A 27,719-nucleotide genomic window follows, 5' to 3' on the forward strand; every position below is an offset into this window, starting at 1 on the left:
AACGTTTTTAAGTCGTTGCGATTGTTGAAAAAACTGAACTGTGATATGTAGTTGTCACAATGGTAATAAATTAGTTGCCCGTATAACTAAAGGTATTACTTAAAGTTGTAACATCCGTAATGTCAGTCGGGATAGGGGACGTTGGCCGAAACAACTGAAAATGCTCTCGGGCAACGTTATATACAGTGCATTTGTTTGTACTGACAACCAATGTGTCGAAAAATTGCTAGTTGGGTAGTACGTGTACTTATATGGTAACTTGATACAATAATAATATAAATATTTGAATGATATGCTTTTTATCTTTATGCTGACAAACCTTTGCGATTGCACACATATTGTGTAAATTAGTTCCAAGATTATAAAAAACGAAAATATTATAAAAGCTCGTCATCAAATAAATCCATATTTTTAGAGTTCACAGACATGTTCTTTTAATAAAATTAGAAAAAGATCGTTCCACAAAATTTATTTTGAGAAGAAAATAATTAATAGCACAAGTGACAGTGACACAAAACAGCTGTTTACCATTTAATTGTGAATCTGCTGATGCTTTCAGTTTCCGTTCTCGTTCCCGTTTCCGTTCTCGTTCCCGATCAATTGTGCAGCCGCCTTTAGTTTATAATTGTTTATTCAAATTCAAACGATCTTCAGATGGATGCAATCCAGTAAGTAAGTAGGTACTGAACACAACCACATTAAAATGTATCTTAACACTTGTAAAAGAGTTTTGGGTTTAAGTTATTATACTAAAAACACTTAATGATATCTATAGATACATTATATCTCAAGATATAAACACAAATTAAAACACTAACGATATTTAATAACAAAATATAGCCTCCAAACCACGTATCCTATTATAGGTTTGTTCCAACACGACCGAGAACCGTCAGGAAACGGTAACGATCCTGCGCAGTAAAGAAAATCCGTTCCAACAAAAATATGATCGTCATCGGATCGTCCTTCCCACTGTTCCAACAAGATTTGTGATCTTTCGGTGACGGTTTCGTGATGATCATTTCAGTAATCGGGCAAATGCATAATGTGCTGGTTGGACTGACTTGAGCACTAGGATTTAATTCTTTAAATTTTTTGAGCCTTTGATCGACTAAAAGCACACAAGCTGTCACCAACAAAAATGACAAATATATGATTACCGTCATGGGACGATAACTGGGCGATACAATTACGAACATGCGCACAACAAACGGTACAAGCAGTTTCGTGACGGTTTTTGGGCCGTCCAAAAGTTCATGTTGGAACAAACCTTAAGCCGCAGTCTCTCTTATGCGATTGTCGCATGCGTTCGACGCAAGCAGCAGTCGCAAGCGATGTTCTGTGCACTCCTCAAATGTAAACTTTATACGAGCGGTCTGTCTTGTGCGTCCGACGCGTCAGATGCACAAGACAGACCGCTCGTATAAAGTTTACATTTGAGGAGTGCACAGAACATCGCTTGCGACTGCTGCTTGCGTCGAACGCATGCGACAATCGCATAAGAGAGACTGCGGCTTTATGTTTACAAACAATTCGTAAAATTAATCGTCTGGGTGACGTCACGATGACAATATTTCATTTGTCAATGTCAAAGTTACCATACAACCTATGGTATATGGACCTTGTACACAGATTATACAACATATGACAGAAGCTCGAAACAAATGACAATCGATGAAAAGCCCTATCACACAACACTTTTTTTCTATGAGCCCTATTATACAGAAACGAGAAACGGAAGCTCCAAGCCAAGCCTTGTTGTTATTTCTCTATGATGCTGATGCTCCAAACCGCTCCAAACAAATGTCTGTGACTGTGAGTGAATAACGAAAATGAATGAAAAGCCCTATTGAAATATTATAAAACCAAGCATAATAATATGGATATAAAACAAGAGGTTAATGAGGAGACTTCTAAAACAGAAATATACTGTAATACGATGGATGATTCATTAATGGACACATGTAAAATTGAAATTAAAGCGGAGGTTAAGAAAGAAAGTGTGCACGATGCATTTGTTTATTCAGATTTACAGCAATTCCCTATGAAGCTTGAAGTAAAACAAGAAGAAAGTAAAGTTACACCAGTTGAAGAAATACAAACAAATGATAAAGATAAAGGTAAATAAAAACAATAATAAATTATTAATGCTTCTCCCATCTGTATCTCCTAACAGGACAGTTCATAACCCAACAAATGGTAAGGGACAATTCGTAACGTCAAAATTGAATTATTCTGTTTGTTTTTTTTTTGTTAACGTAGAAACAAACTTATATTACAGTTACAATTGAAATTACATTTATCAATTATTTAAGAGTGTAGGCGCAAATATTTTACGGCTATCCCTACTTTTTCTGTCTATCACGGCAAATTACCATAGATATAATAACCTGTAGATTAGTCAAGGTAGCCATGGGCCCCTTGCAGTGCTGTTTTATAGTATTTTTACTACAAAAACGTTATTACAGAGGTCAAAATTTTTGAGGTAAGAGAACTGTCAAAACATTAGAATGTGACTTTTCATTATTGCTATGTTTATTAAAGCCACTTTACAGGATGCAAGTAATTGCGAAATTTATTGCACAAGTTCTTGCAGCAAGAACTTCTGCAATAAGTTGCAACTAGCTTTCTGCAATAAAGTGATTACACGGTGCAAGTAATTGCATAAACTGACATGAAATGAACAGAAACTTTGACATAGGCCATTTCAAGACTTTGACGTTTATGACACTAATTGAAAGCTGGAAGGCAAACATTGAAATTATTTATATTTGTACCGCATTGAGTTTCTTAAGTTTTTTACGTTTAATAGTTTTTTTATAAAATAGTTATTGTTGTTATAAAATAGTGGTCTATATAATTGTTTTTATATAATAGTTTAATCGTTGTATAATAGTTTTTTATAGTTGTATTTTCCGAACATTTTGCTGTTGACTTCTGTAGCTTCCAGCTGTAGAAGTACTTTAACGACTGTATTTAGTTGTAAGCAGTGAATAAATAAACATAAGTAAATATTTTCAAAAGCTTTTGGTATATAGATCCATTTTCCCTCAAGGGGTATGAGTTAACCTACAGTAGAAAAAGTTTTTCAAGGGTGACAACATGGACAAATATAGTTACTTACATGGACATAGTTTTTTTTGTATTTGGAGCTTAGTAATAGTTTTTACACAGGTCAACAAATGAAGGCATTCAAGAGTTTAAATTCTTACAAATATTTTGAGGTAGGATTTGTATATAATTGTGGAGCTATAAAAATAAATAATTTCATCATAGTGGTTCACCCCAGATATCTTAAAAAATTGACCTTTTAAAGAATTTGTACAGTCGGAAAAATGAAAGAATACCCATGAACGGTCACGTCAAACAGGTACAATCACATATTTTGTATTTGCTGTTCTTTTTCTATAAATAACAAACGATAGAGATTATGTTAATAATATGTGATCGTTCATGGGTACTCTTTCATTTCTCCGACTGTACCTGCAGTGAAAAAATTTCAAGAGAAGAAACTGAGAATCTGCCGGAAGAGGTGAAATGTTTTTTGATTTTAGACAACGCTCCTGCTCATCCCTCTGAAAATATTCTATGATCAAAACATGGCAACTTTAGTTGTATGTTTTTGCCAAAAAATACATCGCTTATTCAACCCATGGATCAGGAAATAATTTTAGCAACAAAATGAATATATCGCCGAAAATTTTTAGATGAAGTAATTGTATGATGAAGATAACACAGAAGATACAAGAGGGCAGCATACTTTGCAAAACTTAACTGTTACAATTTGAAATCAACAATTTGTTAAGTTTGCTACAGCATGGAAAGGCAGTTATTAAGGGGTTACATAGGTCTTGCGGGTAAAAAAGTGACTTTTTAAAAAAATTATATCTTGGAAACTAAAAATTATTTTTATTTATAATTGGAACATGTAAAAGTATAGTACACTCAAAAAAATTTCAGCCAAATATATTCATTTTTGTAGAGTTGACTGCAATTTTTCGACAACAGCCCTTTTTTGCGGTGAGCAGCATAACAAGTCCAGTCTCATCTGAAATTTCTTGTAGTTTATACCTCTGGTTAGTGAATGAACAAAGATTTTTTTATTAGATGAGGTCATTTTTGTTTTATCAAAAAAAACTACTTTAAAAATGAGAAAAATTGGGGTCAAAAATGTGTTTAAACTTATGTAAAATCTTCAAATTTCATTTTTTTAAATTCCTTCGTTCATTTACTAGCCAGAATTATAAACTACAAGAAACTTTTTGATTTCAAATGAGACTGGACTTAGTTATGCTGCCCACCGCAAAAAACTTAAACTCTACAAAAATGAATATTTTTGGCTGAAACTTTTTTTGAGACTACCTTAAGTACTATACTTTTACATGTTCCAATTATAAATAAAAATAAATTTTAGTTTTCGAGATATAATTTTTTTAAAAAGTCACTTTTTTACCCATAAGACCTATGTAACCCCTTAAAAAAATGTTTGATGGCCAAGATGCATACATATATTTAGAAGGAAAGTTCCTAATTTCTGTAGTATAATACATAATACCGAAGAGGAAGTAGCTCTAAGAGCCGGACTCGACTTGCGATTTGTAGTCGTGAAGATTGAACACATTCTTTCAAATAGAAGTCAATCCATGATTATTTAGTTACAAATGGATTGACTTGTATTTGAACAATGTGTTCAATCTTCCTGATTACAAATCGCAAGTGGAGTGTGGTGCTAATAACACCAAAATATTCCATATATGTCCATAGAAGGTACACAGACATTGAAAAATTCCTGGAATATCCCCGAAAACACATTCCCTGAACATCCCAGGAAAATCCTGTTTCAGCATTTTAAAAATTACCTGAATGTCTTATTGGAACATTCCATGAATGTCCACGAATGTTCTTTGGACATTCAAAATATATTTTGTAGACATTCCCTGGATATACCAGAAATACAGTGATGAGCGCTCTAATAACCTGCAAAATAGCACAAAAGATGGAAAACGTATTAAGTAGTGAGATAAAAAGAAATGAAACTAGTCGAGCTGGGAAATTTAGCGATATTAACTTATACATTTAGATTGTATTGATTGTGTACCACCTTCAGACGTATCAGACGAGTTTGGAAACTACCACTGTCACAGTGACAGTTTTAGTTGATATACTCCTCTGATATGTGTAAAGGTGGGAAACAATCAATATAAAATAAAATTTAAAGGTTAATTTCGCTAAATTTCCCAGCTCGACTAGTTTCATTTCTTTTTATCTCACAACTAAATATGTTGCCCGTCTTTTGTGCTATTTTGCCGGTTATTAGGGCACTCATCACTGTACATCCTTGCTGATGTGACAATACCTCCTATCTGTTTTTTCATGAGTTTTGTAGGAGAGATGGAAAAACATGTTTTAAGGTCACCTCCTGTGTTCATATGTAAGTTTTGACTTGTTTTGTAGTTCATAGATAGTTTAATTTACTACAAAACAAGTCAAAAAATATCATATGAAAACAGGAGGTGACCCTAAGACAAGTTTTTAGTCTCACGAAACTCATGAGAAAACAGATAGGATGTATTATTACATCACTGACGATATGTGGCCATACCAATTAATACATCCTTGATAAATATAAACATTTTTATTGAACAAAATCTTTTCATACATTTTTTTAATGCAATTTACTGATATTCCTAAATATTTCAAAAAAATGTGTCACATTTGCTTTGTAAACCTTTCTTTTGCCTTTCGTAGCCACATATTCCGTTTCCTTCCTGGGTTTTTGTAGACCACTTCTCTCAGCTGATTCTAAAAAAATAAAATAAATGGTAATTTTTCTATCCTTTACAATTAACAATCAGAAGAAATATTTACAGGTAATAATATGCATAAATAATAATATTTTGTATTTTGACAATGACGTCTGATTTGGAAGTCGAAAGATTAATAAAATTATTTTTTAAGTTAAATTGTGGCTTATTTCCCAATTAGAATAGTTAATTACAAAAATGCCTCAAATAACTAGCTTCAGAACAATAAATAATTCGTTTCATACCAACATTCGTCCAAAGTCAATTATACCTGTAGTATTTCCATGAAAAGATTCTTTTAAGTGAATTTTGCATAGTTTTCTTTAAAATATCTCTATCAGGCCAGAACACAAATTTTTTTTAACCTAAGACACATTATATACAAAGTATTTTTGAAATAAGTTGATACCGGGTAGGGTGAAATACTAAACCTATATCCCAAATCTTTATAATCTAAGTTTAAGCTTAGTTTAGCTAAAGTAAGCAATACTTGATCACTTGGTGACAAAACAGTATTTTGATGGTATTTGATAAATGGTGTAATATACTTTAAAGCTATTTTAAAAACATTGTAATTTGCTAAACCAGTATAATTTTTAGTTTTGGCATCATCATTTTCTATACTTTCACAAGATAAAGCTAATTTCTTAAGCTGATATTTAAAATCCTGTGTTAATGTTAATGACATAAAATGTATTTGTTAATTTTTCCATTGTAATATATGTTTGACTATTTGGCAAAATCTTGTCTTCTACTAAACTAGCTTTTATACCAAATAACTGCTATCTACCACTAAATCCACTGTTTCTAAATCTACTAAAGTAACAGTAATGTATCATTAATCTAAAAAATTATTTTTCTTTAATAGAATTAGCAAAGATCTATCATTATTTTCAAGGATCACTGTATTTAGAAGTATAATTCAGCCCCATTTTGACTACTGTTCAAGTGCTTTATATTTAGGTGATAAAGGATCAATTCAATCATTGCAAATTTTGTATAACAGAGGTATGAGAACAATTCTTCGATGCAATCGCTACACGCCAATTGAGATGATGTACTCTACTTTAGGTTGGTTTTCAGTTCAACAAAGGCTTTACTACCTTACTATGGTTTTCATTTTTAAATTAAAAAAAGGAATGCTGCCTGCATATTTTAATGAATATGTTACATTGAGGGGTCAAGTTCATTCATATACCATTAGAAATATTGAAGATTTTGATATTCAAAAAACTAATAAACATAGCACAATGACATCCCTGTTTTACAAATGTATGAATGAATTTAACCATCTTCCCCCCAGTGTTAAGAATGCACTGACAGTGCAAATTTTTAAAAAATTACTAAAGACATATATTTTACCTAGATAAAAAATAATTTTTAATAAATCTGTATGTGTTGTATAATATTGCATGTATTGTATATTGTATTTAATTAAGCAAATTCATATTTAAATATTGTTAGTAGGATTTCTATTTCAATAAAGAATTTCGAATTAATGAAAAATGTGTAAAATCATAGACCTACCTAGTATTTGTAGAATATAAGACAGTCCAGTGTCTTATAAATCATTTCAAGAGGAATAAAAAAGCAATTTTTTCTTGTAGGTACCATTTTCTTTTAATTCTCCTTTGGTACCTTAATTCCCATTTTAGATTTTGGGGAACTCATTTCATTGTGTTTATATACCCCATATTTATTGAAGGAACCCAATCTGGATTGTTATTATCAGTTAAGTCGGCTGGTTTTCCTACAAGATTAGACTGTTAACATCTTCAAAAATCGTTAATGTTCAAATGTTGTAACTTACCAGATATAAGATGATTACAGGGGAATTTCCATTTTGCTAGTAAAATCTTTATATTTTATTGCATTTTACCATTGTTGTTGTCTCTCAGATGATAACTATAACTTATTTAGTTAAATTGGTTCAGTTTTGTGCTTAGAATGTAGCACTGATGGTAAGTGGTAAAAGCTAACTTTATCACGATTACTTTGCACTTCACACTTCAAAACACAACACCAATGAGGCATATTATCTTTCTAAATTAATACTTCCAGAGAAAATGTTAAATTAATCTTTGTACAACAACTAAAATGATCTAAAACCATAAGAACCTGATAGAATAATATTCAATGTTTGCCTTCCAGTAGCCATATTGTTTTAATTTTGACAGCATCTTGGAACGGCCTATACCATAAATTTTAGGTTATGTTGTTTTTATAAATTAAAAATGTAATTTTTTGAGTAGAGTTATCGATATATGTATTAGATTATAATTTGAGAAAAAGTATAATATGTATTATGTATAACAAAATCAAATAATACCTAATGCAAGTATACCTATAATACATTATTCATTTACAAAAGGAAATAAGTTGTTAAACATTGTTAAATACAAATGAAATAAAAATAGAATATAGTTTCTTTAATCCCTATGTTGCATAATTAAAGTTATCCACCAGAATAATGTTATCTGTGAAGCGTGAAATTGGTAAAAAGTTCCTCTAGTTTTGTCAAAAATTGTTTAATTTGAAATTTCGGATGACAGAATATCAAAACAAACAGTGTAGCCTTAAAAGTTACTAAAAATATACCCAAATTGCAGAAAAAATTGCATGAAAAATAGGACATGTTCTATTTAGCTGCAACTTCTTGCAGCAAGAAATTGCTGCAAGAAGTTGCAGCTTTTCTGTGCAATTTGCGTATGACACGATGCAATTTCTATTGCTGCAAGAAATTGTGCAATTAATTGCGCAATTAGTTGCATCGTGTAAAGTGGCTATTATAAACACGGCAATAATGAAAAGTCACATTCTAATGTTTTGACAGTTCTCTTAGGTCAAAAATTTTGACCTATACTATATTATAAACACGGCAATAATGAAAAGTCACATTCTAATGTTTTGACAGTTCTCTTAGGTCAAAAATTTTGACCTAGGTAATAACGTTTTTGTAGTAAAAATACTATATATAAAGATTAAGCAAGGTATGGGCCGCTCTGTGCATCGAGGTATAACGCCAATATTCAGGATTGATAGCTATCTTTGTCACATGCTCGGTATCGATTGGTTAAAAGAGATAGATAGACCACTGATCGACTGTTTCTGTGGTACACTTCTTTGCTCAGTATACCTTGTCTACAATTAATACGTCTATGCAAATTACAGTCTAGTAAAATTCTCACTGGTATCGATATGTAAACATTACTTGACAATATCATTAACCCTTTGCGGTCAAGCACAATAACGAGTAAAGTGTTGTTACAAGTCGTTGGCATGTATTACATGCCTACTGAACTACATGTCACTGTTTGACACATGAAAGACACTGAGGTCGTCGTAGTCGTTTAATCAGGCTAATCAGCATTATTTAAAATAGCTCTATCTTTTTCTCTATTTGTTCTAAAGTATTCATATTTGGTAGAACTGAACAAAACATGTTAAACAAGCTACAGGTTGAATTAAAATTGAATGATGTGTTTATTATACTCCCATTTGGTTCAATAAAAATCATGTTTTTATACTACAATTTATTGTTAAATTTTATTAGCATATTTTAAACACAAACTTAAATTAAATTTAGGTTGAACTTTATTACCGCCTAGTGTACATATTCTTTATAAAATCAACAGAACTCCATATAAACACTTCTCTTTTATTGAAATGGAAGCCTCTGTAGGATGCACAAGGTCAAACATAAATGCATTTAAAACCTTTACTTGAACTTAGCGAAAACCCAAAATGTGCGATTCTCAACCAAAATCTACCGAACAATTCAAATATCCCGTTAAAATTGTTGTCTATTGAATGGTTAACGAGTTGTTAGACTTTAGATTTACGGCATGCCAGAGTCTAACGTGCCAATGACTAAATTCATGTTTTACGATTTTCTTGTATGACATACCAAGTGACCTGTGGGCAAAATTGTTAGTAAATTTATGGGAGTTGTAATGCTGTCATGTATTTCATGACAAAGACTGCAAAGGATTAACTTTAAAGAGATGGCTTTTGAATGTTCTTGGATAACTGTTACTTGTATAATCTCTTAAATTACTAATTCAGTTAATTAATATGACAATTTTTTCATTAGCTATGTATTCAGTGATTGTAATAATTTATATACTGTACAACAAAAACTAATACTTAATCGAGAAAAGAGGAAAAGTGATAAAAGTGATTTTTTAATATATTGTTACTATGGAACACTTACAATTATTGTGAGCATTTTTAACAACAAAATACTTGCATCACAGAATATATCCTGGTGTATTTTCTGCTTGGATCTTATATAAATAATAAACAATAAATAACTTTTTGTTAAGTTGACATCTTAAATCAATTATTTATCAAATATACTATCAATATTTAATCATCAACTCAAAATATTCCCGATGCCATGTCAAATATTTAAAATTGTCACTGTCTTGTCACCATATTCTATTTGACTCAGTGCGTTGTACGACAAAGATAGCGAATGTTCAATTTGGAAAATATCACCATGGACATAGTGTCCATTTTTTTTGAATCCTGAAAAAACTAATAAATATTTAAAAAAAATTTAAATGCAGAATAAAAGACTAATTATCTAAGGCCGAAAGTTTCTTAGAATAAATAAAAAGTTCCTTTTGAATGAGACATTTGAAATTAAAAATCACACTACATTTTCTCTTAGTTTTCACCCCTGTAACTTATTAAAATAAACATAGAAGTTTTCAGGGACTTTCGGCCCTAGGTAAGAATGTAATTTTTCATTCTGCATTTAAACTTTTCAAAAATACTTATTAGTTTTCTCAGGATTTGAAAAAAATGAATCCCATTTAAATAGCTTTGGAGCCGAAAATTGTACTGATCCCCTTAATGAACCAGCATCAGGATAAACATTTTTAACACATTTCATATATCCTGGAGAAATAAATTTTTAAAATTAGCCCTAGGCTGCTAAAGGTGATTTTTTCAGATAAGAAGTTTGTTGGTGAGTGTTTGAAACGCCAAAGATCTCTGGGTAATGATAATAGGATTAATGTAGATCTAACAATACTGCAACAAAAACACTGAGAGAAGTACAGAGTGAGTTGAAAACTAGAAGAGATAGTGGTGAGACAGATCTGGTTATTGCAAAAGTGCATAGGATAGTGCCCCATTCACAGCATATTTTCATATGGGAGGATTACGAACAATATTTCGACAGTTAGAGATGTCAGTACAGTACAGCGTCGGTTATCCGAATGTCGATCAACCGAACGACCGCTTATCCGAACTCCCGACTTGTCATGTAAAAACTCGATTGAAAATACCGAAACATAAGCTTATGGTCCTTTCTATGAAAAATAATGAATTGAATTGATAAATTGCTGCATCCGTACATTACAAATCCCCAAAATCTGGAGAAAAGCTAGAGTGGTAGCCCTCTTAAAACCAGGGAAGGATCCGGCGGATACAAAGAGTTTTAGACCTGTATCTCTCTTGTGCCACCTTTTCAAGGCCTTTGAAAGAATGATACTGAACCGGATCGCAGAATATGTGGAGACTAAAATTATTCCAGAACAAGCAGGATTCAGACCCGGAAAGTGCTGCTGCAGTCAAATTCTTAATCTCACCCAACATATTGAAGATGGTTTTGAACGGAAGGAAATAACAGGAGTAGCGTTCATAGACCTAACTGCCGCCTATGATACAGTTAACCATCAACGGCTACTCGCAAAACTCTACGAAACTACAAAGGACTTCCGACTAACAAGGTTATGAAATGTGAAATGTCTCCTCCAGAATAGACGCTTCTACGTAACGCTCCAGTCCAAGAACAGTCGGTGGAGGGACCAAAAAAATGGGCTACCACAGGGAAGTGTCCTCGTGCCGTTTCTATACAACATATACACCAACGACCAACCCATACACCAACAAACAAGGCAATTTATTTACGCTGATGATACAGCGGTGGCAGCTCAGGGAAGAACCTTCAATGAAGTCGAAGTGAAGCTGACAGATGCCCTGGGAGACTTAGCTCTATACTATGATAAAAACCATCTGAAACCCAATCCCACAAAAACCCAGGTATGTGCTTTCCACCTGAGAAACAAGCATGCCCGAAGGTCGCTGGAGGTGGAATGGCGTGGTCAGATGCTGGAACACAACAAGACGCCAAAATACCTTGGCGTCCGTCTGGATAGAACTCTGTCTTACCGATACCACTGTCAAGATGTTAAGAAGAAAGTAAGTGCCAGAAATAATATCATCCGCAAGCTAACTAATACAAAATAGGGAGCACAACCACACACTCTCCGCACTTCTGCCTTGGCATTATGTTTTTCGGCCGCGGAGTTTGGAGCACCAGTATGGGCAAACTCTGCTCACGCAAAGAACGTCGACGTGGCTCTAAATGAAACGGTCCGTATAATATCGGGTTGCCTGAAACCGACACCTATCGAAGAGGTATACCCCATTGCTGGAATTGCTCCACCACCAATCAGGAGAAAGGTCACGTCAGAGGTAGAACGGAAAAAGCAGGAGACGGACCGAAGACACCCCTTATATGACCACCAAACTCAGCCAAGCAGACTAAGATCTCGGAAAAGCTTCCTGAAAACATCAAGATCCATCCCCGAAGCGCCAGAGACGCGCCGAATACACCTATGGCAAGCGTCAACTACTGCGACACATTTTCCTCCCTCGGAGGAAATGGCTGCTGGACACAATTTACCGTATCCGACTTGGAAAGCGCTAAACAGACTAAGAACCGGCGTTTCACGTTGTGCTAGTAACCTGAAAAAATGGGGATACCAGGAGGACGATACCTGCGACTGTGGCGCGGTTCAGACCAGCCGGCATCTACTATCATGCACAGAGATGAGAGAGACCTGCACAGAACAAGACTTAATTATAGCAAATGACAGGGCCATCTATGTGGCCAACCATTGGAAATACAGAATTTAAAGTTGTTGGTGTTCCGGACACGGAAAGTAAAGTAAGTATGAAAAATAAACACTGTATTAACAAACGGTCAGAGGGAGGTGAATCTGTAAAGAATTTATCCAATGAATACAAAGTTGGTTCAATTCAATTCAATTCAGTTTATTGATGTCAATATACAAAGTATTTACATAAGTCAAAGTCTGTTAAAATGCATCATTGAAATACATTGGCAAGCTAACACTTAATAAGTAAAATCTATAAAATTTTATCACCTAGTCTAAATACTTAACACAAAGTTAGAATATTAGCATAAAACACAAGAGCACACAGAACATTTAAAAGAGCTGTAGGACTATCACAACAGGGTAGCCCCGAGATATTCCTCCTGAGAATAGTAAGCACCCACCAAAAGAAGTTCTTTGATTTTTATTTTGTATGTATCTAAGGGCAGTTCTCGAATTATTAGGGGTAATTTATTAAAGAAATGTATAGCCAGACATGATGAGCCATCTCTGCACCTCTCCAGCCTACGAAACTTTGGGGCAAGGTTCCCTCTAAAGCGTGTGTTAATATTATGAATCTGTTCATGAGTCTGGAATTTATGCATATTGCATTTTACATATATAAGATTATCATATATATACTGGCAAGGTAATGTTAATATTTTCCAATCTATAAGAACTTGTCTGCAATCGGCTCTATATGGCAAGCCTGCGACAATGCGAATGGCCCTTCTCTGCAGTCTGAATACATCCTTCGCTCCTGCACTATGGCCCCATGCGAGAATAGCATAGGAGATATGTGAGTGACACAAAGAAAATATGCCTGCTTTAGTATGGAAGCGGAAACACAGGATGAAAGTCCACGAAGCAAAAATGTATTTGATGATAGCTTTGCCACTAAAGAGGTGGTATGAGCATCCCATATCAGACCAGGGTCCAGCAGAACACCAAGAAATTTAGCACAGGATGCATTGTCCAGTACATCAGGAATATTTCTAGTTGAAAAAAGTAAGGACTGTGTTTTGGTTGTATTGAGAAACAGCCTATTAGAATGGAACCATTGTTCTGCCTCCGACACTGAACCCCACGAACTCCCCACTGCTGTTACCAAATCCTTACTGCAGGATGAGTATGTAGGTTGGCTGGTATGGCGGATAAAAAAACAAAAGACGGACATAAGTAAGTTTATGTTCCGGCTTAATTCTTCTGATGAATCCACAAATCGTAATACGATAAAACTTGCCTTAAATACAGATTTAGATGATGACAGTTGGTCAATACAAGGTAATAAGAACATACAATAATTTATACAATACAATAAAATAAATACACGTTAAAACAATTTGAAGTTTGAAAACGCATTTAAGGATACACACTGGAGAAAAACCTCACAAGTGTGAAATTTGTTTTAAGCGGTTTTCTCGACTAAGAAATATTAAACAACATGAGGATCACATACTGGAGAAAGCTTACAAGTGTGAAATTTGTTTTAAGCATTTTAGAGCAGTTCATCATTTTTGAGAGATTATGTACAGTCCCTGCTCAATTTATTAGACTTGTCCCTAGAAATATCAGTTTTTTTAATTTAAAACACCTTAAAAGTATGTTCAAATTCATATGGAACTGCTGAATGGGTTAGATATCAATTACTGAAAATACTGCTACATAATTAAGTTAAAAATGGTGAAACTTTTTGATTGAATTGTGAAAACTTGACCGATGGCAATATAATAGCCTAAAAGAGAGCAATGACTCGATTTTTTTGAGTGACTAAAGATCTTTCTGTTTAGAAAATCTCTTCTGTTACTGCTCTATGAGAAAACTCCATATGTAGTCAAAGAGAAATAGCAAAAAAATGTGGTGTATCTTAATCGCCAGTTCAAAGCTTGAGTAAAAACAAAGAGAGACATCCTGTTACATCAATTTGGGGGGGGGGGTCGGTATGGCAGAAAGATTTTAGACACCCGCAGATGGCAACGAATTTTAAAGAATTTGGCTATAAAACACAGAAGGGTCCCCCATAGCCATATGGAATAAATTAGAAGAATCAGAGTGTACAGTATCTGAGTCCACCGTACGCAGAAATTTGTACAGTATGGGATTCAAATGTCTTAGGCAATTTAGGGAACCATCCAAATAACCAACAATCACCACAAATGCTCAAAAACGCTTAGTTTGGGCCAATTTGCATAAAGACTCTATAGCCATATAATATTATGCAAATTAGCCCAAATTAAGCGTTTCATGAGCATTTGTGGTAATGGTTTTGGTTCCTAAATTGGACTATGTCATTTGAATCCCATACTGTACAAATTTAGGCGTACTGTGGACTCCAATACTAAACACTCTGCTTGTTCCAATTTATTCCTTATATCGCTATGGGTGACTTTTCTGTGTCTATATTATATACAAATCGTCTCCACTCTTGCTTATTCTTGGCCCTTGGCAACCAAGTGACGTTATTGACTTCACTTGGTTGCCTGGTGTGCCACCGACGTCTTTTGGCGTTCATAACCTGTTGAATTAAATAGGTAGGTTTCTTTTCGTAGTCGCACCATACCGAAGTGACTAAAATTAAGGTATAATGTACTAAGTATACTTCGGTTATAATCGTCACATCTTGAAAATTTTCTGTTTTATGGTTTACTTGTTACATTTTTCCTTGCATTAAAAACATGTGTAAGTATTTCGGTTTTTCTTTTAGGCTTTCTCCAAGAAGAGGACACATTGAAAATTATTAAAACACATAACGTACACACGTACAATAAAGAACAACGTATGAGTCGACCTTCTGAAGAAAAACCATTAAAATGTGAAATTTGTTTTAAGCAGTTTTCTCAAAAAGCTCATTTGAAAAGACATTTGAGATTGCACACTGGGAAAAAACCTCATAGGTGTGAAATTTGTTTTAAGCAATTTATTCAAGCAGGTCATTTGAAAAGACATTTGAGATTGCACACTGGGGAAAAACCTCATAAGTGTGAAATTTGTTTTAAGCAATTTATTCAAGCAGGTCATTTGAAAATACATTTGAGAGTGCACACTGGAGAAAAACCTCACAAGTGTGAAATTTGTTTTAAGCAGTTTAGCAGATCAGGAACTTTGAAATTGCATTTGAGATTGCACACTGGGGAAAGGCCTTATAAATGTGAAATTTGCTTTAAGCAGTTTAATGAAATAGATAACTTTAAAAGGCATTCGAGATTGCATACTGGAGAAAAACCTCATAAGTGTGAAATTTGTTTAAAGCAATATAAGGATATAAGTAGTTTAAAAACACATTTGATGAGGCACACTGGGGAAAAACCTCACAAGTGTGAAATTTGTTTTAAGCCGTTTCCTACACTAAGTAATTTGAAACAACATTTGAAAGTGCACACTGGAGAAAAACCATACAAGTGTGAAATTTGTTTTAAGCATTTTTCTCAGGCATACAATTTGAAACAACATTTGAGATCGCACACGAGAAAAACCTCACAAGTGTGAAATTTGTTTTAACGCTTTGGCTCCCATATGGATCACCGGTAATACATCAGCTTCAGTCGCTGCTATATCGGCATAAATTTGCATAGACTTCTGTCTGGTACCAAGCACACTGCGGTTATAAATTTACTCTCCGATTCATAGGTGTCATTATGGACGACTTAAATATCATACTGGAGTAACTTTTAGGCGGGATTTCCTTGTGATCACCGGTGATTTACATAGTATATGAATCAACCAGAAGAGTATAGTTTTCGTATTTTTCATCTGGTACCGTTCTGATTTGTTTAAAGGTGACATTTTTGAACAGGAATCCACAAAGAAACCGAATCAGGAATGTTTTCATACCGGGGCGGCCTCACAGTATGGACTAAATAGTTGCCCAAATGCTCCGGCGCTATGTTTGGAATATTTTCAAAAAATACATTAAGATAATATTTTTTTATCCGTTAAAATGTATCTTTTTTTCTGTAACTTTGTATAATTAAATATTCAGCAAACAATGCGTGATTGCTTTAATATTAGTCGTCAAATGTTACTATTTTCTTATTACTTTTGTAACTTGACTAAAATGAATCACCCCTGATGCCCATTTGTCTGACATGTAGGTTCACTTACATCCCATCGTCACACTCTATTTGCCCGATTTTATACACCGATAATATTAATGGTCATTTACTATACACTGCATAGTATCACCGCTGATACACATGGTCCAGAAATAAACCAAGAAGGTTGATCACCGGTGATATATGGTACCACAATGCAAAATCATCATAGTATCATTGGTAGGCAAAGTGTTAAGCAGTTTAGATCAGCACAATATTTGAAGTATCATATAAGAATTCACTGGAGAAAAACCTTACAAGTGTGAAATTTGTTTTAAACAGTTTACTAGAACAGGTCATTTGGATGTGCATATATGAGAGTGCACACTGGAGAAAAAACCTCATGAGTGAAATTTGTTTTAAGCAATTTGGCGAAGCAGGTAGTTTGAAAAAGCATTTAAGGATACACACTGGAGAAAAACCTCACGTGTGAAATTTGTTTTAAGCGGTTTTCTCGACTAAGAAATATTAAACAACATATGAGATCACATACTGGAGAAAGCTTACAAGTGTGAAATTTGTTTTAAGCATTTTAGAGCAGCACATCATTTTTGAGAGATTATGTACCGGGTGTCCCAATAAGAATGGCTCTCGGCCATATCTCAGGAACCGTTTATAGTAGAGCTTTGAAATAAAAAATTTTATAACAAAAGTTGCCTCAGGAAAAGCCTGGAAATTATTTTCATAATTGTGGGTCCTTCGCTAGAGGGCGTAATTGAATATCAAAAATAAAAAAATGTAAATTTTACAGAATTTTCCTAATGAAGGGGCACTCAAAATCCAAATATTGTATTCTTTATCAAATTCTGCGCATATTTGATTTAACAAGTTTAACTCTACTTTTGCAAATAAGAGGTGGGGGTGAGTGGGAACCTTGTTATGAAAAAATGGCTGTAAGTCCGGTTCTGCTAAATCAAATTTTGAAAACTGGGTCTTCTTGAAGACAGATCTTTTTCTTCAATGTTAGCGTGATAATTTTGAACCATCTTAATAAGTAATAAGCCAGCTGGGAGGCGTTATTTAATTTTTTTCAGAAATCTAGTTTTCTTTGGAAAATATTAAATACAAGTATGCATTTTTAATCATACTTTATAACATTAGATTAAATTAGCAATAGAATAGCGAAAACCGCATGTCGATACCTTTTTTCTATCTCAAGATATCTCGAGAAACGTGTAAATTTTATACATAACTGTTACTATCACCGGTAAACTAAGTTAATGAAAAGTAGTGTGCTGTGGAAAAAAACAAAATAACATTTTCCAGATGTCAACGTATAAAAATATAATTAATTAAAACAACAATATAAAGAGAAACAATACTATTAAAATTAAATATAACACAACAAAAAGAACTACTTAGTGACGACCTAAATATTCAAATTGTTGCCCATCATACACTACTCTAGAATACATTATCCAGAGAATACTAAACGCCATTCAAAGCATATCGAGAGCAGAAATTGAGACTGCTGTTCAATCTACTCTTGAAAGAGTAAATGTTTGCAACGAAAATGATGGGCAAAAATTTGAACGTGTATGTCATCACTAAATAGTTGTTTTTATTTCTTTGTAATAGGGCTTTTCAACGCTTCTCATTTGTTTCTAGCCTCTGTCATATGCCGTATAATCCGTGTATAATATTAATATACGAGATACGAACGAAGCTCGAAACAAATGAGAAGCGTTGAAAAGACCTAATATACGTTGACAGCTGAAAAATGTTTCTTTGTTGTTTCCATAGCACACTACTTTTAATGAATTTCGTTTACCGGTGACAGTAACAGTTGTTTTTAAATTTACACGTTTTGTAAGATATCTCGAGATAGAAAAAAGGTATTAACATGCGGTTTTCGCTATTATGTTGCTAATTTTGTCTAATTTTGTAATATGGTATTAAAAATGCATGTTTGTATTTAATATTTTCCAACGAACACTAGATTTCTGAAAAAAATTAAATAACGCCTTCTAGCTGGCACATTACTCAGTAAGTTGGTTTGAAATCATAACTTTTACATTGACGAAAAAGCTCTGACTTCAACAAGACCAAGTTTGCAAAATTTGATTAAGCAGAACCGGACTCACAGCCAGTTTTTCATAACAAGGTTCCCACTCACCCCCACCTCTTATTTCCAAAGGTAGACCTAAACTTGTCAAATCAAATATGCGTAGAATTTTATGAAGAATACGACGATCGGATTTCCAGTGCCCCTTCATTAGGAAAATTTTGTAAAATTTAGATTTTTTAATTTTTGATATTCAATTACGCCCTCTAGCGGTGGTCCCACAATTATGAAAATAATTTCCAGGCTTTTCCTGAGGCAACTTTTGTTATAAATTTTTTTATTTCAAAGCTCTACTATAAACGGTTCCTGAGATATGGCCGAGAGCCATTCTTATTGGGACACCCGGTACAGTCCCTGCTCAATTTATTAGACTTGCCCCTAGAAATATCAGTTTTTTTAATTTAAAACACCTTAAAAGTATGTTCAAATTCATACAGAACTGCTGAATGGGTTAGATATCAAATACTGAAAATACTGCTACATAACTAAGTTAAAAATGGTGAAACTTTTTGATTGAATTGTGAAAACTTTACCGATGGCAATAGAATAGCCTAAAAGAGCGCAATGACTCGATTTTTTGAGTGACTAAAGATCTTTTTGTTTAGAAAATCTCTTCTGTTACTGCTCTATGAGAAAACTCCATATGTAGTTAAATAGAAATAGCAAAAAAATGTGGTGTATCTTAATCGCCAGTTCAAAGCTTGAGTAAAAACAAAGAGAAACATCCTGTTACATCAATTTGGGGGGGGGGGGTATGGCAGAAAGATTTTAGACACCCGCAGATGGCAACGAATTTTAAAGAATTTGGCTATAAAACACAGAACCCATAGCCATATGGAATAAATTAGAAGAATCAGAGTGTTCAGTATCTGAGTCCACTGTACGCAGAAATTTGTACAGTATGGGATTCAAATGTCTTAGGCAATTTAGGGAACCATCCAAATAACCAACAATCACCACAAATGCTCAAAAACGCTTAGTTTGGGCCAATTTGCATAAAAACTCTATAGCCATATAATATTTATGCAAATTAGCCCAAATTAAGCGTTTCATGAGCATTTGTGGTAATGGTTTTGGTTCCTAAACTGGCCTATGTCATTTGAATCCCATACTGTACAAATTTAGGCGTACTGTGGACTCCAATACTAAACACTCTGCTTGTTCCAATTTATTCCTTATATCGCTATGGGTGACTTTTCTGTGTCTATATTATATACAAATCGTCTCCACTCTTGCTTATTCTTGGCCCTTGGCAACCAAGTGACGTTATTGACTTCACTTGGTTGCCTGGTGTGCCACCGACGTCTTTTGGCGTTCATAACCTGTTGAATTAAATAGGTAGGTTTCTTTTCGTAGTCGCACCATACCGAAGTGACTAAAGTTAAGGTATAATGTACTAAGTAAACTTCAGGTTATAATCGTCACATCTTGAAAATTTTCTGTTTTATGGTTTACTTGTTACATTTTTCCTTGCATTAAAAACATGTGTAAGTATTTCGGTTTTTCTTTTAGGCTTTCTCCAAGAAGAGGACACATTGAAAATTATTAAAACATATAACGTACAGCCGTACAATAAAGAACAACGTATGGGTCGACCTTCTGAAGAAAAAACATTAAAATGTGAAATTTGTTTTAAGCAGTTTTCTCAAAAAGCTCATTTGAAAAGACATTTGAGATTGCACACTGGGGAAAAACCTCATAAGTGTGAAATTTGTTTTAAGCAATTTATTCAAGCAGGTCATTTGAAAATACATTTGAGAGTGCACACTGGAGAAAAACCTTACAAGTGTGAAATTTGTTTTAAGCAGTTTAGCACATCAGGAACTTTGAAATTGCATTTGAGATTGCACACTGGGGAAAGGCCTTATAAGTGTGAAATTTGCTTTAAGCAGTTTAATGAAATAGGTAACTTTAAAAGGCATTCGAGATTGCATACTGGAGAAAAACCTCATAAGTGTGAAATTTGTTTAAAGCAATATAAGGATATAAGTAGTTTAAAAATACATTTGATGAGGCACACTGGGGAAAAACCTCACAAGTGTGAAATTTGTTTTAAGCCGTTTCCTACACTAAGTAATTTGAAACAACATTTGAAAGTGCACACTGTAGAAAAACCATACAAGTGTGAAATTTGTTTTAAGCATTTTTCTCAGGCATACAATTTGAAACAACATTTGAGATCGCACACGAGAAAAACCTCACAAGTGTGAAATTTGTTTTAACGCTTTGGCTCCCATATGGATCACCGGTAATACATCAGCTTCAGTCGCTGCTATATCGGCATAAATTTGCATAGACTTCTGTCTGGTACCAAGCACACTGCGGTTATAAATTTACTCTCCGATTCATAGGTGTCATTATGGACGACTTAAATATCATACTGGAGTAACTTTTAGGCGGGATTTCCTTGTGATCACCGGTGATTTACATAGTATATGAATCAGCCAGAAGAGTATAGTTTTCGTATTTTTCATCTGATACCGTTCTGATTTGTTTAAAGGGGACATTTTTGAACAGGAATCCACAAAGAAACCGAATCAGGAATGTTTTCATACCGGGGCGGCCTCACAGCATGGACTAAATAGTTGCCCAAATGCTCCGGCGCTATGTTTGGAATATTTTAAAAAAATACATTAAGATAATATTTTTTTATCCGTTAAAATGTATCTTTTTTTTCTGTAACTTTGTATAATTAAATATTCAGCAAACAATGCGTGATTGCTTTAATATTAGTCGTCAAATGTTACTATTTTCTTATTACTTTTGTAACTTGACTAAAATGAATCACCCCTGATGCCCACTTGTCCGACATGTAGGTTCACTTACATCCCATCGTCACACTATTTGCCCGATTTTATAGACCGATAATATTAATGGTCATTTACTATACACTGCATAGTATCACCGCTGATACACATGGTCCAGAAATAAACCAAGAAGGTTGATCACCGGTGATATATGGTACCACAATGCAAAATCATCATAGTATCATTGGTAGGCAAAGTGTTAAGCAGTTTAGATCAGCACAATATTTGAAATATATAAGAATTCACTGGGGAAAACCTTACAAGTGTGAATTTTGTTTTAAACAGTTTACTAGAACAGGTCATTTGGATGTGCATATATGAGAGTGCACACTGGAGAAAAACCTCATGAGTGAAATTTGTTTTAAGCAATTTGGCGAAGCAGGTAGTTTGAAAAAGCATTTAAGGATACACACTGGAGAAAAACCTCACAAGTGTGAAATTTGTTTTAAGCGGTTTTCTCGACTAAGAAATATTAAACAACATATGAGATCACATACTGGAGAAAGCTTACAAGTGTGAACTTTGTTTTAAGCATTTTAGAGCAGCACATAATTTTTGAGAGATTATTATGTACAGTCCGTGCTCAATTTATTAGACTTGCCCCTAGAAATATCAGTTTTTTAAATTTAAGACACCTTAAAAGTATGTTCAAATTCATACAGAACTGCTGAATGGGTTAGATATCAAATACTGAAAATACTGCTACATAATTCAGTTAAAAATGGTGAAACTTTTTGATTGAATTGTGAAAACTTAACCGATGGCAATAGAATAGCCTAAAAGAGCGCAATGACTCGATTTTTTTGAGTGACTAGAGATCTTTTTGTTTAGAAAATCTCTTCTGTTACTGCTCTATGAGAAAACTCCATATGTAGTTAAATAGAAATAGCAAAAAAATGTGGTGTATCTTAATCGCCAGTTCAAAGCTTGAGTAAAAACAAAGAGAAACATCCTGTTACATCAATTTGGGGGGGGGGGGGGGGGTCGGTATGGCAGAAAGGTTTTAGACACCCGCAGATGGCAACGAATTTTAAAGAATTTGGCTATAAACACAGAAGGGTCACCCATAGCCATATGGAATAAATTAGAAGAATCAGAGTGTTCAGTATCCGAGTCCACTGTACGCAGAAATTTGTACAGTATGGGATTCAAATGTCTTGGGCAATTTAGGGAACCATCCAAATAACCAACAATCACCACAAATGCTAAAAAACGCTTAGTTTGGGCCAGTTTGCATAAAGACTCTATAGCCATATAATATTTATGCAAATTAGCCCAAATTAAGCGTTTCATGAGCATTTGTGGTAATGGTTTTGGTTTCTAAACTGGCCTATGTCATTTGAATCCCATACTGTACAAATTTAGGCGTACTGTGTACTCCAATACTAAACACTCTGCTTGTTCTAATTTATTCCTTATATCGCTATGGGTGACTTTTCTGTGTCTATATTATATACAAATCGTCTCCACTCTTGCTTATTCTTGGCCCTTGGCAACCAAGTGACGTTATTGACTTCACTTGATTGCCTGGGGTGCCACCGACGTCTTTTGGCGTTCATAACCTGTTGAATTAAATAGGTAGGTTTCTTTTCGTAGTGGCACCATACCAAAGTGACTAAAATTAAGGTATAATGTACTAAGTAAACTTCAGGTTATAATCGTCACATCTTGAAAATTTTCTGTTTTATGGTTTACTTATTACATTTTTCCTTGCATTAAAACATGTGTAAGTATTTGGGTTTTTCTTTTAGGCTTTCTCCAAGAAGATGACACATTGAAAATTATTGAAACATATAACGTACAGCCGTACAATAAAGAACAACGTATGAGTCGACCTTCTGAAGAAAAAACATTAAAATGTGAAATTTGTTTTAAGCAGTTTTCTAAAAAAGCTCATTTAAGACATTTGAGATTGCACACTGGGGAAAAACCTCATAAGTGTGAAATTTGTTTTAAGCAATTTATTCAAGCAGGTCATTTGAAAATACATTTGAGAGTGCACACTGGAGAAAAACCTCACAAGTGTGAAATTTGTTTTAAGCAGTTTAGCACATCAGGAACTTTGAAATTGCATTTGAGATTGCACACTGGGGAAAGGCCTTATAAGTGTGAAATTTGCTTTAAGCAGTTTAATGCAATATATAACTTTAAAAGTCATTCGAGATTGCATACTGGAGAAAAACCTCATAAGTGTGAAATTTGTTTAAAGCAATATAAGGATATATGTAGTTTAAAAACACATTTGATAAGTCACACTGGGGTAAAACCCCACAAGTGTGAAATTTGTTTTAAGCCGTTTACTACACTAAGTAATTTGAAACAACATTTGAAAGTGCACACTGGAGAAAAACCATACCAGTGTGAAATTTGTCTTAAGCAGTTTTCTCAACTACGTAGTATGAAAAAACATATGATATTTCACACTGGAGAAGCACCTTACAAGTGTGAAATTTGTTTTAAGCAATTTATTGAACCAACTCGGTTGAACGTACATTTGAGAGTGCACACTGGGGAAAAACCTTACAAGTGTGAAATTTGTTCTAAGCTATTTTCCCAGCCAGGTGTTTTGAAAACACATTTGAGAGTGCACACTGGAGAAAAACCTTACAAGTGCGAAATTTGTTCTAAGCTATTTTCCCAGCCAGGTGTTTTGAAAACACATTTGAGAGTGCACACTGGAGAAACACCTTACAAGTGTGAAATTTGTTTTAACCAGTTCAGACATAAAACTTCTTTGGATGCGCATATGAAAGTTCACACTGAAGAAACGCCTTACAAGTGTGAAATTTGTTTTAAGCACTTTACTACAGCACAGGTTTTGAAGTTCCATCTGAGAACACACACTGGAGAAAAACCTTACAAGTGCGAAATTTGTTCTAAGCTATTTTCCCAGCCAGGTGTTTTGAAAACACATTTGAGAGTGCACACTGGAGAAACACCTTACAAGTGTGAAATTTGTTTTAAGCAGTTCAAACGAAAGTCTGCTTTGGATGAACATAAGAAAGTTCACACTGGAGAAAAGCCTTACAAGTGTGAAATTTGTTTTAAGCAGTTCAGACATAAAACTTCTTTGAATGTGCATACAAAAGTTCACACTGGAGAAAAGCCTTATAAGTGTGAAATTTGTTTTAAGCAGTTCAAACAAAAGTTTGTTTTGGATGAACATAAGAATGTTCACACTGGAGCAAAGCCTTACAAGTGTGAAATTTGTTTTAAGCAGTTCAGACATAAAACTTCTTTGAATGCGCATACAAAATTTCACACTGGAGAAAAACCATCTTCTTCTAATGGCGCTACAACCCTTTGTGAGTCTTGGCCTGCTTAACAATCATCATCATCAGTAGTAGCTCGACAATCTTTTTTGAGTCCTGGCTTGTTCTAGGATTTTCCGTTATTCTCTTCTGTTTCTTGCTTTGTTTTTCCAGTTGGTAATCTTAAGTGTTTTCAGATCTTGTTCCTTGTATCTAAGTTTGGGTCTTCTCTTTGACCTTCTCCCTACTGGTGCCTGCCTCATTATATGTTTTGGTGTTTCAGTCTCCGGCATGGCCCATTCAGCGCAGACGTCCGATCTTTATGGATATTATGACGTAGGGTTCGTTGTATGCTGCGTATAGTTTAAAATTATATCTTCTGCACCATACGTCATTTTCTCTCACCCCCTTATATATGTGTCTAAGGATTTTTCGTTCAAACTTACCTAATAGGTTCCCATCGCTTTTCGACAGTGTCCATGTCTCTGATCCATATATAAGGACCGGTTTTTCTTGTAATGTTGTTAGAACTTTAATTTTTTAATTAGTCCATTATGTTTGATTAACAATATGTATTCTTCTCTTAACTTCTTCACTGCCATTGTTATCTGCGGTAACTAGTGAACCTAGATATGTAAAAATTTTCACGCTTTCGATGTTATAGTCTCCTATTGTCAGATTCTGTTCCCGTCGAGTTTTCTCGAGCGAATAATATGAAACAGCATTTGAGGTTGCACACTGCAGAAACGCCTTCCAAGTGTAAAATTTGTTTTAAACATTTTTCTCAGCAGGTGTTTTGAAAGCACATTTGAGATTGCACACTGGAGAAAAACCATACCATACACACTAGAGAAAAACCATCTTCTTCTAATGGCGCTACAACTCTTTGAATGTCTTGGCGTGCTTAAGTACTAGTGTGAAATATGTTTTTAAACAGTTTGCTCATGCATGTTCTTTGAAAAATCATTTGAGATTACACACTGAAGAAAGGACATTTTAATGGACGTACTGGACAAAAGACTTAATGAAATGGATGTACAACAAGAAGTTAACGATGAGCGTCATAAAATGAATAAAAATATTTCAGTTTTAATACAAATGTTTACTCAAATGACCAACAAATTGTGTTACTTTTTATTGTATTCTATAGAAAAAGTCAAACAATATGGAATGCACGTAATTTTCCACTTGTTACCATATTCTAAATTAAAAAAAATATAGGGAATAATAAGATTTTTTTGAAATGTCATTCCTATTACAACCAGAATTTTATTGGCCAAAATTAGTGACGAGTTTATGTGACGTCATTATTATATTTAGTGAGATTGTAAGTAGTAACTAAGGTCTATCATAATATTTGGGGTTAAATATAATGTCAAATTATTGATTTCAAATTATATTTTATTTATTTAGTCTATATTTTAACGACAGTTTATTTTTTAACCTTTCCCTTCCCTATCACAAACCATACATCTTGTATGGTAGGTTTAGTTAGGCGTTAATTGTAAGAAATGTTGCTGGCTAAATGGACACAACTCCCACAGGGAATAAAAGAAGAATAAAAAAAATAAACAAAAATCATACATAACCTATAGGACAATGTCAGTTTGATACTTATAGTCCAGATATTCTTTTTCTCATGATCATCTTTCAGTGCGTCACAGTTTTTCGATTTCTCTCTAACGCATTAAATTGTATGTGACAGAAAAAAAGGCACGTCTGGGAATACTTCGGTAATTATTCTAGTTCGGTGATTATTCTAGTTGTCGATAGATGGCGCCATAATCAAAAAAGAATTATTTATTAAATATAATAATAATATTATCAATATAATCTGTACAATTTATAAGACTATACAAATAAAAGAAAATACCATTTTATAAATGCAATAGACACAATTGATTTGGTTTTATTCCAAATTGAAAATAAAATTTGACAACTGTCAGATTTAACTAAAATGTCACGTTAGAATAAATGTCATAAATGTGTATTATCACGGACTTACCTTTTTTTCTATAATTTGTGACGCACTGAAAAATGTTCATGAAAAGGAGAATAGTTATCTTTGTTTCACGCTCTTAAAGACAAAGAAACAGCGTAGCCGGTAGCTGCTTTGATTATGTTTTTATTTGGCACCAGCGCTTTCCTGTTAAACTTAACGGTAGCGAAAAAACTAATAGGTATATGAGGAAAAATTTGTTGAATTTGTTTGCCGTCAAGTTTGTACCAATGGGTTATGATGTCATTAAATCCATGACGTGCATTCCTAATTGTTTTACTTTTAGTTTAATATTACTTTTTGTTATACATACTTAATAAATATTTTATTTATTGCTTGTTCGTGACTTTTTATTCAAACATATCCCTGTCAGTATATACTGACATATATGTCTCCGCCACCATATTCACGGGAGTTGGTTTCCTACAACATTTTCCTCTCCCCAAAACATGAAAAGGCGGAGATTACCCACGATTGAGAATGATGATAGGGAGTATAATGCTCTACATATTCCCTACAGCTATCCGTGCTGAGCCCTCTTTTTCTATGTGGCTGTCATTTGTGATTACAGCCCTCAGATCGTTAAACTCTTTTACTCCTTCGAAATTTTGGTCATTAACACGTTGACGGACAGTGCATCAAATGTATAAGCAAGTGTGACACTCTATGTATTTTGCAAAATAGAATAGGGAAAAATGCAACGTCTACAAGGGCGGATCCAGGGAGGGGGCCATGGCCCCCTCCGAGAATTTAGAATAATATAAATTTAAATATTTGCAGTTCAAATG

At 33.9% G+C, this 27,719-nt stretch overlaps 1 protein-coding gene and 2 long non-coding RNA genes across 3 annotated transcripts; 2 read left to right on the forward strand and 1 right to left on the reverse strand.

Moving 5' to 3' along the window:
* The first annotated feature begins 1,673 nt into the window (after positions 1-1,673).
* Positions 1,674-27,270, forward strand: LOC126884686 (zinc finger protein 234-like). The gene is made up of 2 exons (XM_050650758.1): positions 1,674-2,120; positions 23,433-27,270. Exons 1-2 carry the CDS (start codon positions 1,880-1,882, stop codon positions 25,004-25,006), a joined length of 1,815 nt encoding a protein of 604 aa, XP_050506715.1. The 5' UTR covers positions 1,674-1,879; the 3' UTR covers positions 25,007-27,270.
* Positions 2,287-5,963, forward strand: LOC126884690 (uncharacterized). The gene is made up of 2 exons (XR_007698130.1): positions 2,287-3,224; positions 3,555-5,963. It is a non-coding gene; the product is annotated as an uncharacterized LOC126884690 (long non-coding RNA).
* On the reverse strand, positions 15,649-23,760 carry LOC126884689 (uncharacterized). Its single transcript, XR_007698129.1, has 3 exons — positions 23,613-23,760; positions 20,570-20,653; positions 15,649-15,773 (listed from the first exon to the last, which is right to left on the reverse strand). It is a non-coding gene; the product is annotated as an uncharacterized LOC126884689 (long non-coding RNA).
* Positions 27,271-27,719: the final 449 nt, after the last annotated feature.

This window comes from Diabrotica virgifera, chromosome 5 (genome assembly GCF_917563875.1).
Source record: "Diabrotica virgifera virgifera chromosome 5, PGI_DIABVI_V3a".
In the NCBI taxonomy this organism is placed as follows: domain Eukaryota; kingdom Metazoa; phylum Arthropoda; class Insecta; order Coleoptera; family Chrysomelidae; genus Diabrotica; species Diabrotica virgifera.